Here is an 18,134-nt window from a genome sequence, read left to right as displayed (position 1 = left end):
TAGTACTATGCAGTGCTTCAAAACCCATCTCCAAAAAGTGCTTCCGAGTGCAGAGAATATCTTTATACTATTTATCTGCGGTAGATCTAGGACAACTCACTGCAAGCAACTCATCCCAGCCAATTCGTTGCAGCACAATTCAATGCAGGATAACTTAAAGAGAGGGTAAATGAAGGCCTTGTCTTGCTTTAGATTTGAATTTTCTCAAGATAGAAGTCCTCGAGGATGGGGAGCTACGATTTTACTTCCCTTGAGTTATCCTGTATGGAATTGTCCCATAATGAGTTGTCCTGTGGCAAGTCAGCCACAGCCAGTTGTCACACGGCAAGTCAGCTAGGGCAAGTTGCCCCATTCCAATCCATGACATCTTCATATGTGTCTTCCTGAGAGCACATAACAGTTGTATCCATGCTCCTGCACATCCCAAGTGCTCTTGGGAGACTGAATTCAAAGTGCTGTATAACTCTGCTTTGTAGACAAAATCAAAGAGGCCACACAAATTTTGTTTCTTTGAATCATTGACTCCATAGATAAAAGAATTCATTTCCTGTCACAAACTGCATTTCAGATTTCACTCACTTTCAGAAATAGAAGGAGATCTTGCTCTGCATTTTTGAAGAAAAAAAGCTTGTAGACTTCATTGAAGGCTACATATTAGTTTTAAGTCTTAAGTTGTCTAGATTTTGCAGCCAATTCACATGTAAAGGTGTTGTATTTCTGTCTTTATTTTCTAGTGTTTCAAATAAAAACAATGTTGAGTAATGAATGTACTGTTAATTATGTAACATTGGTGTAACTGTTGTTCTGGTTTACTTTTCTTTTCCAGAAATACCTCAGAGACTTCTTTGACGCAATGCTCAATTCTCCATCATCTCCACTATATGTAAATAAAGAGGGCTTGATCCTGTCCAAACATGACATTTGTGAATTCTCTTCATTCTTTAAGAAAGGTGTATTTGACTACAGCAGCTATGGCACCGGTTAATGGTTGGGAACCTCGCTTCCTATTAGAAAAATAAATTCACCTGTCTTTCTGTAATGCTGCTCGATCTCAGAAAATAAAAAAGCTGGGGAGAAACTGGATAACTTGCATAAATACTCCTTGTCAAATCGACCTTTTCCGTCTAAACCCTAACTCATTTTCTGCCATTTTGCTACATACTAGTTGAAGAAATAGCTAATAAAAATTTCTCAGGCTGTGTGGATCCACTGAACAGCTGACGTTCCTTGTACATGTTCTCAGACCCTTTCTTGCGGCTTTCTTTTTCTACTTGACTGTTTTTAGCAGGCAACTTTTTCCTGAAGTAGGTTTCTTGGAGTAAACAAATTATTCCACATTTTTTTGTATTAGACTAATGCACTTTTATTGTGAACTGCACTTTATCGTTTTGATCATACTACTTTTCAGATTGGTTGAAATTTGAACATCGACAAAATATATACGCACAGACTTAAAATCCTGAAATCTTCCGCACCAAGCTAAACAGAATCATTTGTTGAGCAATTGAAATAGATGAGATCAAATTTCTTTTCACTTTTTTTAATTATATAGACTGTTACTATGTGTTATGTTTCAAACAAGTTCCTGGTGCACTATTAGAAAGGCAGTGGGTATTATGATTTTTGAAAACAATTTTCTCCATAAGCGGGTAACGGTTTCTCGTTAGCAGATTCTTTGTTGCAAAATATGAATTACATTTTTAACGTGCTTTAAAAGTACTCAGGGCTTATTTAAGATAGGACATTTAGAAAGGCAGCTGTATTCATTTTGCAGAAGTATAAATTGAAAAAATGCTGTGATGTACAATAGAGACAATAATAAAAGACTGAGAAAAGCAAATCATTTTGATTCTAACTTGTTTTGAGGACTGTTATGCCCATCGGAGAACACTTTCATGGAGTGCAGAGCAGAGGTTAATGAATTGTAGATGTTAAGCAACAAGCCTTTAGGGTTTTATATTCAGGAGAAGTTAATCTTGATTGTATTAATTATTTTTCTGCTTTATGTTAATAGACATTTATTCCAGAATTGTATAAACAGTAATCATAGGAGTTGTCCTCAAAGGGATTTCAGAAATGCTGTGTTTCAAAAGCTGATCCGAGTGAGTCAACAGGATGACTTCTGTTGAGACAAAGCCACTGTATTATAACAGAACAACTACTTTTTTTGTATATGATGATGATGTTGTCTTCAACAGCTTTGGGGGCATTTCTCCCCACTTCCAGGAGGCACCACCCCATACATTCTCCCCTACTAGCACCCCCACCATGTGCCTTCCCCAAACCATGTGCCACCTCTGTGACATCCATACCCTTCCTGATCCACAGCACCACTATCCCATGTACCATCCCTGACCTGCACTCTCCTGCACAGTCTTGAGCACTCCCAGGCACACTTTCTAACTCAAACCACCATCCCACATGCTGTCCTCAACCAGCATAGCACCTCGTATACATTCCTGAGACTCCCATGCATTCTTCTTGATCACCACCTCCATAACTTTACCAAGCTGTACAGAACTGTACCTCTTGTGCATCTCCAGGCACACTTCCCAACTTAAGTCAGAAATGGTTCTTGCTTCCACTGCATGTTGCCCACTCATGATCACTCTGTTCCTCTGTTTAGATAAGGAAATGACCCAACAGGGCACAAGTTGTCAAATTAACTCGCTGTAAATGAGTGTGAGAAATTCCCCTTCCAGAATCAATCCCATTTCCTTAATTCTACAAACCTTTTAAAATGTCTTCTGAAGTGGACAAATCTGAAGTGATAATATTGTGAGACAGACAAATTGGTGGTGGGGGGAAGAGACTAGGAGAAATTACATGACATTTTTAACTGGTATTATTTATAATCTTACAATGTAAAGTTTTCATGGATAAGTGGATTAAAATGATATCTGTGACATAATCTTATATATATCTTGCATTAAAGCTGATGCCCACACAAACAGGGATCTCAATACTTACCAAGATTTCAGAAGGGTCAGATAATCATTGTATCTTTCATTTATCAACATTCAAAGTTCCTTTTATCAGTAACTAAGGTTAACATGAGTTCCTAAAGATAAAACTGAAAGCTTGGAAAGGTAAGCCATCTTTCTCGACAGGTAGTTGTAACTTGAACAAAAAGAATCCTGCAGAGTGCCCTTGAAAAATAAACCCAGTATCCTTATTAAAAGAAAGAATATAAAGGAATAAACATGGAAAGGCATCTACAGTGGCAACTGTGTCCTTGTTCCTTTTGTCTGGGCATCCATGTCTCTGAGGTAGGTGCCTCAGTATTGCACCAATACTTTAAAAGGATGAGATTTGTAACACAAAACTCTGGTCATCATCTTGGCAAATTTGACGCCACCACCATACAGACTCAGCTGGGCCTCTCCAGTATAAATCCACTTGCACGGTAGACAAGAAAAGTAACCAATTCTAGTTACTAATGGTTAATGGTCACATTCATGATGAAGCTACTTCATAAAAATGGGATATAAGTGCATGCAAATACAGTATAAGCATATTATTTTGAAAAATGTACTTTTTACAGGATTTACTTACTGGGTGACATTTTCTCCAGTTGAGAATTCCAGAGCCACTTCTACTAGAAGAAGAGTATTGGTATGGAAGTGATGCTTTCCAGAAAACAAAATACAATTGTAGAGCTTTTATACACATGTAGCTATTTTTTCCATGGTAAATTGAGCTTTTGTAATTTTCCAATACAATTAATGTCTTAAGGTTGGAGTCTCACTGAGAATCTGGATATAAAATGTGTATTAAACTATTTGAAAGAGTGAATTCTGTATATTTTTAAAAGCTTCAAGCTATAAACTTTTGAACATTTTAATTAACATTTGTATTAACAAAGCAGAAGAAAAAAGCTATTTTCACAGTGCTTTATTTGAAACAATAAAAAGCACTGTCTATGAAATTGTACTGCATCTTTGCTGCTGATGCTTTTCTTTTTGTTTCTTCTTATAACCTCATAACTTTCTTCACTTCATAAACACCTTCATTTTTCCCCAAAGAAATTTGCTGATATTTGCTAAAAAATATTAGCCTCAAGTGGTCTCACTTGTAATTCACATGCAAGGAATAATCAGACTTTGAGGAATATACATTTTCTTTGCAGAGGTTTTGCCACTGATTTCTATTTATTTTATTACATTTAGATAACAACCAGCTTCTATGTTTCCAGTTTTGTCTACTCTCAGATTGCTATATTTTGGTGCATCTATACTGTTTGCTACTTAGTACAGGTACCCCTCGACTTATGACCACAGTTGAGCCCAAGATTTCTGTTGCTGATTGAGACAATTGCTAAGTCAATTTTGAATCATTTTACAACCTTTCTTGCCACAGTAGTTAACTAAATCAATGCAATCGTTAAGTTAGTAACAATTGTTAAGTAATTGTTACGTGAATCTGGCTTCTTCATTGATTTGCTTGTCAAAAGGTCACAAAAGGTGATTACATGACCCTAGGGTACTGCAACCATCAAATGTTGTCAAGCATCTGAATTTTGACCCTGGGGATACTGGAAAGGTTGTAAGTGTGAAAAACGGTCATAAGTCACTTTTTTCAGTATGGTTGTAAATTTGAACAGTCATTAAATGAATTAGTCAAGGACTACCTGTATTTTGGGTTTTTTTGGATCTAACAATGTTCACAGCACTGGATAATTTGCAATTACTTTTGTTCCTAATTCATTTTACCCAGGTGTCTTAATTTTAATTTTTGCATTTACACTGATGAAAGTCTCTCTGCTGATCAACTGCCAACTGTTCAACAGAGCAAGGGAATGGCCTGTAATTTCGATTACCTTCTGATTAGCATTCCTCTATAATTTTTGAAATTGCTGTTGCGTAGAACTTTCTGCGGGCCAAAGGCTGAATCTGGTCTTTTACTTAGTTATAATCTGCTTCCTAAAGTGGTTGTAGATTTGGATGGGCTTTCTTTTCTGCTGTAAGATTTGAGAACCTGGTTTTGGTAACACTTTTATTTTTTTTTGTTGGTTACCCAATCAGTTTAGACTGGATTTGGCATTTTTATCCACTATTATTTCCCAAGGACCTGGAATAAGCAGATGTTGTTTGATAGTATTAAAGATATTGTCTCAGGATGTAAGTTGTTCCAAGTAAAGCTGCATTTTATAATTGACTGATGATGTGTTTGTTAATGCCCATGGTGTTAAGATGTTTTAGAATTGCACTCAAGGTACCTATTATCATTGGTATTATCCTTTCATTCCTTTGCCATAGATGTTCTATTTCTCCTTATCATTACTACTATATTGGTGCCTTCAAGTCAATGTTGATTCCTGTAATCTGTCTGGAAAAGTCTTGGGGGTGGGGGGCAAGATTTGAGAAATGGTTTGTCATTTTTTCTTCTTCCTAGGGCTGACAGAAGGTGACTGGCTCAAGGTCACCCAGCTGGCTTCTTGTCTAAAACTGACACTCCTGATTTCTACCCTGATGCCTTAATCACTACACCAAACTGGCATAATGCTGCTATTAATGCCATGCAGTGTATGAAATATGGAAAGTTAAGCCTGCAGATGAGACATAAATCTTCCTTTATTTGCTTTCTGTCTAATCTTCTGTTATGGTACCTGCTAAAATCCCTAGATGTTTTCCCCCCCAGATGTTCACAACCAGCTATATTGCATAAAAGAAGTTTTGCCCCATTTTGTTTGCTTTCTTCACAGAATCTGAATCAAAGGTTTAATGAGTGTAGTTGAGGGATATTGTATTTCCATACTTAAATTTTGTTTTGATTAGATATTATGTACCTTGGCATACCTGATAATAACACTCCAATTATGCCTTTTCTTCTGCAAATCTGGTAATTCTCAGCATTCTGACAGATTTTGTATATATTTCCTGTATCTTTGTTTGAATGTCTTTGTCATGGTATTGAAGTTTACAGCATATGCATACAAATGCTTAGACAAATGTACATGTATTTTTTTTCTTTAATTGCTTGTTATCTTTAAAATTTTCATCATTAATTTCTATGTCCTCAATATCAAATTTCCACTTTAAATGCTGAAATCTTTATACCATCTTCCCTAATTCGACTAAATAAAAAGGCTCCTTATCGTTTGAGATAAACAAGGTCAAGAAAAAGGTGCAGCAAGGATTCTCTTTGTTTCCATAGAGCAGAATAAAAGAATTTTGAAAGTTTCTCTCAACTCCATCTTATACCAAACAGAATGAAAGACTCTGCTTTTTTTCTTCTTTTTTCTCCCTTACTTCTCAATGCGGGAGCTTCATTATAGCCCCGGGTGGGATGCAGGCAGAAAACAGCATTGTTTGCGTACAATGCGAATATTGGGTTTTGAGCTAGAAATGGAAGATGGAACTTAATTCTAGTGGGGGCCTGTACAAACTCTTAATAAAGAAATTAAATAACAGGATTATTTAGTTAATCTTTCATCCAGATAAGCTTTGGAAGTCCAGCACCATTTCCTGATGAGATTTCTTATTTTGCTTTGTCTGCAAGGAAGGAATACTGTTTCCTAGAAAGCTTTTATCTGAGTTGTTGCTTCCACTATTGTGTGTTTTAATAACTGCATTTGACTATACATTTTAATTGTGTTAAAATTTTGTGTTTTGTTAGTGTGTTGTAAGTTGCCCTAATAAAGTCTAACTTTGTATAAATTCTTATAAATAAAGCTCTTATCTAATCAACTGGTTTACTCCTACAGTTTTCACCCATGATGTATTCCAGTCATGTTTTTTTCAGCCATGCCAAAGTCCAACTAAAAAAGGAATATATTTTGAGTTTTAATAAGATGCTTCATTTATTTCTTGCCTTTGACAACTTGAGGAATAATGAATCAAGGGTCTTTTCTCTTTGAAGTCATTACAAACTAGATTTAAGTCACAGATATACAAGATCACTGCAGGGCTAAATTGCGTGAACTGTACTTGTTATTATACCACTTTGGACCAGGTAGATAAATGCTTAATAAGATATCTCATAAGCATGGATATTGTAGAAGCAGAGGAAATAAAATCAGAGTGGATTGAATACAAAATTAATTATATATAAAAAGGACCCTCTGAAATTAACATGTCCAGATATTCCTAGCTATTTCAATAATTCTGTTTACATATTTATTAGATTTTTATCCCATCTTTATTATTTACAAGTAACTCAAGGTGGTGAACATACTTAATACTCCTTTCTCCTCCTATTTTCCCCACAATAACAACCCTGTGAGATAGGTTGGGCTGAGAGAAAGTGATTGGCCACTCAGCTTTCATGCCCAAGGCTGGACAAGTACTCAAAAGTTTTCTAGTTTTTAGGCGAATGCCTTAACCATTTACACCTAACTAATCTATTCTAAGAAAGACTAAACAGATTTGAATAGTACATGATATGTATAATGAAGATATGATATCTTTATTGTATTAGCAGCTTTAATACAGAAAACAACTGAATGAAATGAAATTATTTGTTAGCAGACAGTAGAATACATAGCTGGTATGCTTTGGTCTATGTACTACACATTTTAAGCTATGCTGTTTAAAAATGATTATATGGAGGATTAAAGTTGATGTTTGGAAGAAATATGTAGACAAAATAAGGTGAATAATTTGAAACTGCTAAAGAAGTACAAGTGAAAAATTTCAGGAGAAATTTAGGATTGAAATAGTAAGATTAATGAACGGAGGAACAGAGTTGCAGGATTGAATGCATAAAATGATTGGTAATTTAATTAGAATGTAGTAGAGGAAATAAATGTTTAATTTTTAAGTGTCCTAATGACAATCAAAATTTGGAAAAGCAGATCAGGAACATTTCGGAAACAGATTAACATGCAGTTAAGCATTTCTGAAGGACTGTGTCTAAATCTTATGCTGTTTTATTTAATCTTGCAAAATCAGTTAAAATAACTCACTTCCCCATGAACATATTAACACTTTGGATTCCTACAATTGCACTTCGTATCTGCATGATCTGCCCTTTAAATGTTTAATGAAATCATCACATCCTATAACAGCAATAGCAACAATAAAACCTGCTTCATTTCCCACCCCATTTTTAATAAAATATTTTCCTAATAGGTTCTTTTTTCTCTCCAGAAACTCCCATATAATGCAAACTTCGTTCTGTCCCTTGGGTTCTTGTCTGCACATTTCTGTCAACTCTCAGCACTGTTCTGGGTTTTATTTTGTAAAGAAGTTTAGCTAAGCACTACTTGCAAACAATTCCCGCAGCCGTTCATCAAATTTCTTGTTCGTGTTTCAGCAATTCATAAATATATGCTAACATATTGCAAAATAAAGTATAACATGGATGTGCATACTTTTTGACTGTAGATGTAGCTGCATCCATAATTCTGTCTTCAAAATCCCAGTAAATGATGTTGCTGAATAGGTGACATCATGCATTTATATGTAAATGTCTGGCCATTAATGTGCTTTCATTCGAGCACTGTAAACTCTTGCTGACTGCCTGAATATATCAAGAAAACATAAAAATTATTAACGTGGTTGCTACAGCCTTGCCTCAGCCATTGTTTTGTATAGCTATATTATTTTGGACAATAATATGTATACTTTTCTGGTTCCAAACAGCCTATAAATTCTTTATCTCCTTATTTTAAAACTTCTGGATGTAACTATTGTTTTTCCAAGATCTCCAATCAATCCTGGAAGCAAAATATCTCCCAGTGGTTGGGAGAAACACATAGCCCCGTTCCTGGATTCCACCTTCAGCTATCATTCATAATTGACTATATTGGTTCTAGCAGAATTTAGAACAGAATGTTGTCTGGAGACCTGTGTTGTTGTTGATCTGTCAAATGGTTATTTCCAGAGCCCCTAGTCTATTGATGTCAAGAACTTAGGCCCTTTCTCAGATCATTAACTTCCCGCTGTACAGTTGCTGTTAATATTTAATCAATGATCTTTTCCCTGGATTGTCAGAGATAATTGTGGTCCATATGTCTTTATTATTCTGGTTAAGCTAACACACATGTCTTTTTAGCTTCCCTTATTTCACTTTAAGACATTCCTTACCTTTCATTATGATAGATTGGAGTTGTAAGGAGTTTTTTGTTTACATAGCAATGATTGCATAGACAAGCCTTTTTAAATTAAAGGCTAAAAATGAATTCTTTTTCATGAAAGAATCTTCAAACTATCCTCTTACCACCCCCAGCTTTTTAAGCATGGCATTAAAGGAATGTGTGTTTTCAAAAGGTGTCCCTAATAGCTAAGCATATTGGTGGTGTTTTGTAGAAAGGAAATTATTGCCCAGTACAATCAGCACCATGGAGAAGGCTTTCTCCCATCTCACGACCAAGCAGTCTGGAAGCCATGCCTCAAAAAACAGGACCTGTGACTCTCCTAGATTTTTTTTCTCATACTATGGTAGGGCTGGCTTGCTAGGATTGGGGTAGTTTGCTGTTAGTTTAGGCATAGATTTTGTGTAGATCCAATTTTTCCCCCAGCTCACTTCCAACTGTCTTCCTTTTTTCCCTCTCTAAATTTGGAACATCAATATTAAGAGTATCACAGTCTATGGAACTCCTTGAGATCTATTCATCTGACTTCAGGAAAAGCCTTTCATGGATTGCAGAATCACAAGCTCAGTACCAGAAGGGACAGATCTAGCTTATTATGGGCCCATTAAATGTTTTGAGAACTAGATTTAGCCCCAAATCACTGTAGCCAATTTTCATTTTCATTACAATATTTGCAGAAATCATTGAAGTCACCCTGCAGATTTTCAAAGTAAGTGATTCTGTAAAATCCATTTACCACTTTTCAGTTCAACTTCTGCATCAGACTGAATGTACTAAATTAGGATTCAATTTACTGAAGTCTATGACACGAATTACCATTTATATAACTGTGAATTTGTCTCCAGGAGACAGCCATTTTCCTGGTGATAATTCTAGTTTTTTTACATAAAGATTGCAATACCCAAGGTAAATTATTATTTTATCCAGCACTTTTTACCACAGGAGAGAATACAAGGAGAGAATAAAGAGTATATGCAATTCTAATCATAATTTAAGTACAGGAACATTATTAACGGTAGTCTAAGCACATGGGTTCCCTCCCCCTTTGTAATTTGGAGTAATTACAGCATCTATCACTTTTGCTAGAAGTAGAAGCTCCACTTCATTGGAGATTCTCTCCCTATACACTTCTAATACATTTTCCTACTCAGAAACCAACACTTTAAATTAAAGAATTAAAAATTTAACAGTAGTTTGTTTCTGTGACAATGGAAAGAACAGTATCAAATCCTCTCCCCATCATATTACATACTGTAGGTGATGCTGGTAACACTCTTCAAATTAAGACAAAACAAATAAAGACAAAAGTAAATTTTTCTCCCAATAGGTCAGAGAATGATTGTTGTCCTGAAACTAGAATAATTTATTTCTGGCCCATTTCAACATTTAACAAAAGTTGTTGTTGTTTTTCCATCTTGCAGAGCTCTTACATTCTCACAGTCAGTGTTCCATTGTCACTTGTGATGTTCTTTATTAATTCATGACATTTATATTGCATCTTTCCATTACTTAAAATGAAGGAAAAGAATGAAGTTATCACAAAAGCTGTCTTGCAGCCAGGTGCTGTAGTTGTACAAATCACCATACCCTTCTTAATGATCTTCCTGTAGAAGAGCTAATATAGCTTGTTTATATGTAAGGACAAGTCATAACAGATACTGTTTTACTCAGCATCAATGTTAATTTCTTGTTGGAAACAATATGATATAGTCATTTTAATATTAAATAAAGCATCAAGCTTGAGTTATATATTTAAAAAGACAATAATGTCATGTAGTATATGGCTACCAAAATTTTATACTGTATTGCTGGTCTTTTTATTATATTTTAAATGTAAATACATTTTGATTAATTGATGCCATACATGGATGAATTTTCACTACGATAGCCACTATGCATTTGCCTTATGCCAAAAGATACATGAAATTATGATGAGCAACAATATGTATATTACATAAATCTCATTATATATGCCTAGTAAATATTACGTAAAGCTCATTATATATACCTAGTAAATATATATAATTAACTTCACTCCCAAAGTTAAATGAACTTTTATTATTGTCCTGAATCATTAGAAAAATCATCGTGTGATTATGTTTCTTATCTGAGTAATATTTTAAACTATAATTTATGGATAAGGACAATATAAGCAATATAAGACTTGATGTCTCCAAGATGGTTTCTCTGAACTGATAGACCTCTCCATTATTTTATAAAGGTAAAATGGGAGAAGAAGCCAGGATATGATGGGTAGCATTACCCTCAAGAGAAGTTCCAACTGTATTCTAGTGAGACTAATTTGTTGTTACCCAGAGCAGAAATTCATAAACTGGTCTGCAAATCAATGAAACAAGCTGATCTATCCTCTTCTGATCCAATTCTAAAAATAGCAGCCCATCCTGACATAAGATGGATCTGACAATTCAGAGAAAGTTAGCAGAAACATCTACAAATACAATTAAAAAGAAAAAAAAAATCTCAAACTGCATATCTGCCAAACTGGCTTTAATCAACATGTCCATTATGTCACCTTAACACAAAGTTTCAATTTTCTAAAGATATGTTTGTGGAGTTTTAGGATAGGGAACTCCAGACAGTGAATCTTTGAAGTCTTACTGACAAGTTTTTCCATGCCATTTCTTTCATCTTTTTTTTTCTTACTACAGACAATTCATTAACAAAGGAAATGTGAAATAGTCATACCGTGTAATAAGATTTGAATGCTATTGTTAAGAGTAGCCTTGAAGCATTTCAGAATGATGGAGGAATAAAAGAATTGTGATTCTTATGCGTAAGTCAATAAAAAATAATTTGGAGGTAACAATATTGATTTTGAAGCAAGAGGTCAATCTACAGAGTTAATGGCACTGTAATCCATCAATTTTGCAAATCCATCCTTAGCTGATGCTATTTGACAGCTCCCAAGAGAAGAACTCAGGAGAAACCAATCATTTCCCTAGCATGGATTCTATTCTCTGAGTCATCTAGGAAGGATTAAATTCATCTCTGCTTTTCAGAATCATCATTCTGGTGTTTGGTGCTTCTATTTTTACCAATAGTTGGGGATTTGCTGTGTTCCTTCCATCATTTTTTTCACTCCCTTCTTTCATATTTTCCAGTTGTTCTACTAATGAATTTCTGATTAAGTTCTGACATTTGGCATAGTTTCTCTCCAATTTAGTGTGATTTCAGTTATGTAGAGCAGAGGGATTTATTTTTTTCATTCCAAACTAGGAAGCAGAATGAGTCTTACTGTGGAAAGGTCATTTAATATGGGTTTATGCCTTTCCAAACTTCACACGAAGGCACCATTACAACTTAGAGAAAGCTCTCGAGATTCAGGAAATGAAAGCTCACAGTCAGGAAATGTCTCTTGTATTCTATCTTACTGTATATCAGAGACGTACTGTGTACAACCCCAACTTGCCATTAATTGGAACCAGCCATCAAACTGAAATTTGCAGTGCGTCTGAAGAGGAAAATTACTCAATACAGAAAGCAAACTAAGATGCATTGAATGTAAAGTAATTTAAAACTTCAATTAAAAGAAATTGAAATTAATTTTTCTCATGACTCCACCTACATTTTGTACTGCGGGGTCACTGAAAAAGCCAAGTATGAACCTCAGTTTGAGAGAGGAAAAAAAACATCCATGCACATTCTTGGTTGATATAATCCATTAAGTTTATTTTTGGCTATTTCTTCCCTCCCACCCTGCTTTGATTAATTCAAATGCAGAGAAATGGCATTTAAACATTAAAAGCATATTCATATTGAAGAGGTACAAAGTAACCAATTTTAAAATTAAACGTTTTTCTCAGAAGAATAAACATTTAAAAATCCATTCCTGTGTCAAAAAAGCATAACACTGTAAATGAAGAAGGGATGCATGCTCAAGTCAAAAAATAGGGTTATGTGGCTTTAAATTAGATTCCGGAGAAAGGGAAGAGACACAGAGAAGGAATCCTGAAGAAAACTACTGGATTTTTGACTCCACACAGATAAAAGGAAGTTGTATTCGATATCACTGGTCCTCAGCCTAATGTCTTCGAGTTGTTAGGGCAGTTCAGGTTCCAGAATTCCTGGGCAGCATGGTGAGACCATGCTGTGAACAATTATTGAAGCACGCCTGGAAGACTTCAAACTGGGAAGGTATGGCCAGTACCAAATGCGTGCATTTTTATCTATTTAATATACAAGTTACAGCACTGGTGCTTGTTAATATGTTAAACAAGTTTATCTAACCCAGCTTATTCCAAAAATCCTGCTCTGCTGCTTCAATATAGTGGGTGTGTTTCTGGGAGCGATGAGCCAAGGATATTGGGAGTGTTTGCCCAGAGTATACATTCCCAGCAGAGTCACCCAAAGCATAAACCTCACCCCAATATCAGAAGATAGCATAGGAAGATGTTGGAGGCAGATAACCATTTGATTGACAATGACAAAGGCAATTCAGGTAATCCTTGACTTTCAACCATTTGTTTAGTGACTGAAGTTACAACAGCATTGAAAAAGCGACTTATGACCATTTTCCCACTTATGACAATTACATCATCCCCATGGTCACAAAATTCAGAAACTTGGCAACTGGTATGTGTTTATGAAGGTTGCAGTGTCCTGGATCGCTTCAATAACCTTTGGAGACCTTTGGAGAAGCAAAGTCAATGATGAAGCCAATTCACTGAACAACATAAGCTATCCTACTTTGGAGATATTATGTGAAGACTTACCTCCCTAGAGAAAGAAAAGTAGATGGGCCCAGCTACAATGGCAATGAGTGCTCCATTTGAAGATCTCAAAGACCCGGTTAAAGATAGATCATGATGAGAAAAATCTATGTGATCTTTAGCAGTTAACGCTGATTTGATAGCACATAATCACTGTACATTTGAAACTGTTTGGTGTACCATAAATAAGAAGCAAATACTTCGAAAACACCAACATGAGTGTGGAATTATTTTCTTCTCCAATTTTGAAATCCTATCATAAACAGCAAAATTGTGTTTCCCTAAAGAGCTGCCAAGGTAACTTTGGTTGGTAGAACTTCCAACTAGCTGTCACAGAAAATACTTGGTTCTATCATTCATTCCCATTGGCAGCATGCCAGCATTATAAGGTCAAATTTTACAAGTTGACTTGACCATATGGAGAGAGATTCTGTATCTAGATTCTATCTACATCATCTAGAATAGACTCAAAAAAATAAAGAAGCCTCTGATGAAGAAGTTGCTCAGATCAGATCCCAGTAGTTTTTCTGTTACCTAATTCCAGGTTGGGATTGATAGGATATTCATTCTCTGCAGGAAAAGGATCTTCAGAAGAAATATTGAGTTTGGTTATTTAATGTTTTGGTTCAGTCAGTAAATAACTTTATGGAAGTATATTATAAATCCCAGCATTACTGAATTAGGGCTCAAGGTTTTCCAAGCCAAATAGAATCTGATATATTATCCTTGAGAAAGAAAATGTATCCAGATTTCTACAGTTTTGGTTGCACATAATTCCTTAATGGATTTCATCACTGTAAAAACTGTTCTTCCACATATGTTCTTAATTCTCTTTCCCTACAAGCTGACTTTGCAAATGGTCTCTTATCTGCCTATTATTCTTTCAGAAAGGGAGGTTGCTGAGGTTGCTTAATTTGGACAACACCCTACTTTTGAAAGTTGGGGATGTGGGGGGGAGAATTTTCTACCCTCCCAAAGTCAGCATGCAGAAGAATTCATTCACCATGTTCCTGTCGAACTGATTAGAAGTATGCATACAAGCACTTCATGGCAACAACAGCAAAAGATTTGTGGTAGAGCAAGAACGCAATGTTTGCCATCCATTATTCATCCAAGCTGACAGGCAGCCTCTTGAGATCAACACTGACAAGGAGGTCAGGGGAGAACTGGCACCTCAGATTTAACAGCTTCTTGCAACTATGAGCTTCTCAGCAGGCCAAATTGCCATCATTCTGCTGCTGAGCTCTGGGGAGTCCCAGCTTATGAGAAGATTTATTAGGTGGGTAAACATTTTTGTTCATCCCAACAGGCAGCACTGATCACTTAGCAGACTGGGATGGATTTAGCCTCCCTCTGCTAACATAATGATTTGGCTATCAAAGGATTTTCCTGCTAAACAGTTGGAAGCTAATATCAACACATTCACTTCATCTGAAGCCAGGGAAAGGAGGAAGCTAAGCATGCATGTTGCAATACAGTTTGAAGTCTCGGAGGGTTCTCCTCTAGAGAAAATAAAGAGATGCCTATATTTCAGCTCCTACCAGAGAGCCCTGTATGGCGTGGGAGTGAAAAGAAAATAATGCAAACTGCCCTCACTTCACAGATTTTTGGATGTTGAATGATGTTCTTCTTTACAAAGAATGAAGCTACATGGACGTCATAGATATAGATCAATTCAGAAGCAAGCTTCAGAAAGCAAGCATCCATATTGCATTTGACATGCAATAAAGTTTGCCAGTTTGGACTGGGAATATGCTTGCTTCTTGGAAGTCAGCCACCTGAAATACTAAAATAAACAAATTAAGACCTAAGGAGTTTGTGGGTGATGTCAGATTTCAGGAGCAAGTGTCTTGGTTCAAACTCCATATCTCTACCGTTAGTTTCTTGGTCTTGACCCTATTAATTAAGTAGAACTTTGCTACATTCCTGGAAATCTCACAGGGAAAGTCTGCAAGTTTTTTTTTTAAAGCAGCAGGTAAGAAGTGGGTATATAAATTTTGTGTGCTAAATACAACAAAAGGGGCAATGAAAATAAGGCATGAGAATAAGACACGAGCACAATCTGCTACAGCATCTGGCACCCCATTGATTGTCAGGGTTGATTACATATAATTTTATAATTTCACTATGATGGATGGTCTATTTTTCAAGGGAGAAATCATGTTGCTTGCCTCTGTATGGAAATTGTTTATTCTGTCATCCTGAGACAATGAATGATGCCCTGTTTCTTCCTTTCCCAGCCTTAAAATTATGCCCCATCATTTATTTAAGTATGTAAACTGATTGTCATAACAAAATTTGTCGTAAGACTTTTTGTTTTTTGGGAAAAAAAGGTTCTATTTGTATAATTGCTCTCTTAACAATTTTTACATTTTTCAAAAAAAACGGAGGGAATACAAAATCATACATGGTGTATTTTACTATCTTTCAACTCATCTACACGTTCCCCCAGAAATCTACTTCACTGAGCATAACTATTGAACAAGTATTATTTTTATTGCTCGAACCATTCAATGGTGTTTGATTCTTGGTGACTTTATAGGCAAGCGCTCTCCATGTTACCCTTTGTGAAGCACAACTTCTTTCAGTTGTTGGATGTTCAGCTTTGTATCTGTTCTGATCAGAGGTAGTATTCAGCAGGTTCTAACCAGTTCTGGAGAACCAGTAGTGGAAATTTTGAGTAGTTCGGAAAACCGGCAAATACCACCTCAGACTGGAGATTTTACAGTATCCTTCCCCTGCCATGCCCACCTAGCCACGCCCACAGAATCGGTAGTAAAAGAATTTGAAGCCCACCTCTGGTTGGCTGATGTTATCAAGCCAACGTGTTCTTTATTTGCCCCTTCTTCTTGTTCCACTAACCATTCCTGGGGTCATTGACTTCTCCAATGAATTTGCATGCATGATAGGGCCAAAATAAAATCATACGTAATCGTAATTGTGATTTGGGCTTCTAGTGATACGTACAATGCAGCACCTCTTGATTACTCTAGCTGTCCATGATATATGAAACAATTTATGCCAGCACTACAGTACAAAGGTGTTGATTCTTTGATCAGATGCTCTTAATGTCCAACTCTCCAAATACTGTAATATTACCATTGTGTAATTATACATGTGATAATATATTTACAACAGGCTGGAGATCATCGTGGCTGGAAATGGCTACTGAAGTGGAGAAGTGGTGTGCAGATTTGAACTATTTCAAATTCAAAATGTCCTGAGCTCCAAAGAGTTGTTTCACAGGGCTTATGGATTTTGAATGCAGAGCAGCTGTAAAATAAATAAACTGTTTTAGACAGGGGTGTACACAGAAGGAGTTTAGAAAGTCATAAGGGCATATCTTTTTACTTGTGAGATACATACTTTTATTCAACCCTGTTCTGGATTGAATCTTCATTTCTACAGTGTCACAAACATAGCAGTTATTCTTCATCTCAAACACTTACCTGTTTATAGCAATTTTCAATTGCTAAACATTAAGTCAAATTGGAACCAATGGGAGTCATGCCTGCCATTATAGAACTGTAATCTGAAAGTGATGGATTCTTAATTAAATTGTCTGTCTGCATTTTCTTCCATGCCATAAAAAGAATCCTTTGAGTCTTTATCCAGCAGTTTTCTTGGCAGCATTAAGGGAGTCATTTTGCTGTTGTTTTCTTTTAGGATGTTTCCCAACTTCCCAGGCTAGCAGAGAAGCCATCCAGAACCAGAACCAGAACCAGAACCAGATCCAGAACCAGTCCTTCTTAGATATTGAGGTGCTATCACTTGTTGAGGCCTTTCATGCTGCACTATGGCCCTATTCTCAAGTGCAATGAATTAATGTTTAGATAGTCTAAACGAAGAGATGGTGTTTGTGTACTGATTTTTTCTAACACTATTTTTTGTTTATTTTTGAATTAAATACATCCATTTTCTTCCTTCAGTCTATAAAAATACAACAGGTTTTAAGAATATAAGCAATAAAATTGGTGTGGGCAATTTTTTGTTGTGTTATTTAGACTCATGTGAGACACTGAGAATCACTCATTTGCTAGAGGTCTAAGTTAATAGAAAAGTTATTTCCCTTTGTTAGCTATAATGTCCAATTTGACTATTACTTCCTTGTTTCTACATTCATCCAAATCTTCTAAATGCCCTTTGATGTGAGGTATGTTATGCATTATCATGCACATAAAGGAAAATTACTCCTGTATGGCTTTGAGAATCTATCCTGGCTTATACTATATTAATTATTAGAATGTTTGGCATTGATTTACATGTTTGCTAATACTTTCATCTCTTTAGCTACAACTGTTATAAGTAATGACATGACAATTTTCTAGAAACTTTGCAAAATATAGTGTGTGTGCATGTGCGTGTGT

At 35.8% G+C, this 18,134-nt stretch overlaps 1 protein-coding gene across 2 annotated transcripts in view; it reads left to right on the top strand.

The window, feature by feature from the left end:
• The window catches only part of KIF16B (kinesin family member 16B), a 146,126-nt gene extending 145,043 nt beyond the window's left edge, over window positions 1–1,083 (top strand). For both annotated transcript variants that reach the window (XM_026712865.2, XM_026712864.2), the window contains one exon: window positions 827–1,083. In XM_026712865.2, the coding sequence (XP_026568650.2) occupies window positions 827–985 (159 nt within the window). In that variant the 3' untranslated portion in view covers window positions 986–1,083. The remainder of the gene's footprint in view (window positions 1–826) is intronic.
• Window positions 1,084–18,134: the final 17,051 nt, after the last annotated feature.

Source organism: Pseudonaja textilis, chromosome 1 (assembly GCF_049901715.1).
Source record: "Pseudonaja textilis isolate UNSWEBS1 chromosome 1, rPseTex1.2, whole genome shotgun sequence".
NCBI classification, from domain to species: Eukaryota; Metazoa; Chordata; class Lepidosauria; order Squamata; family Elapidae; genus Pseudonaja; species Pseudonaja textilis.
Note: the sequence above shows the minus strand (reverse complement) of the source record. Positions and strands in the feature narration are given on the sequence as shown.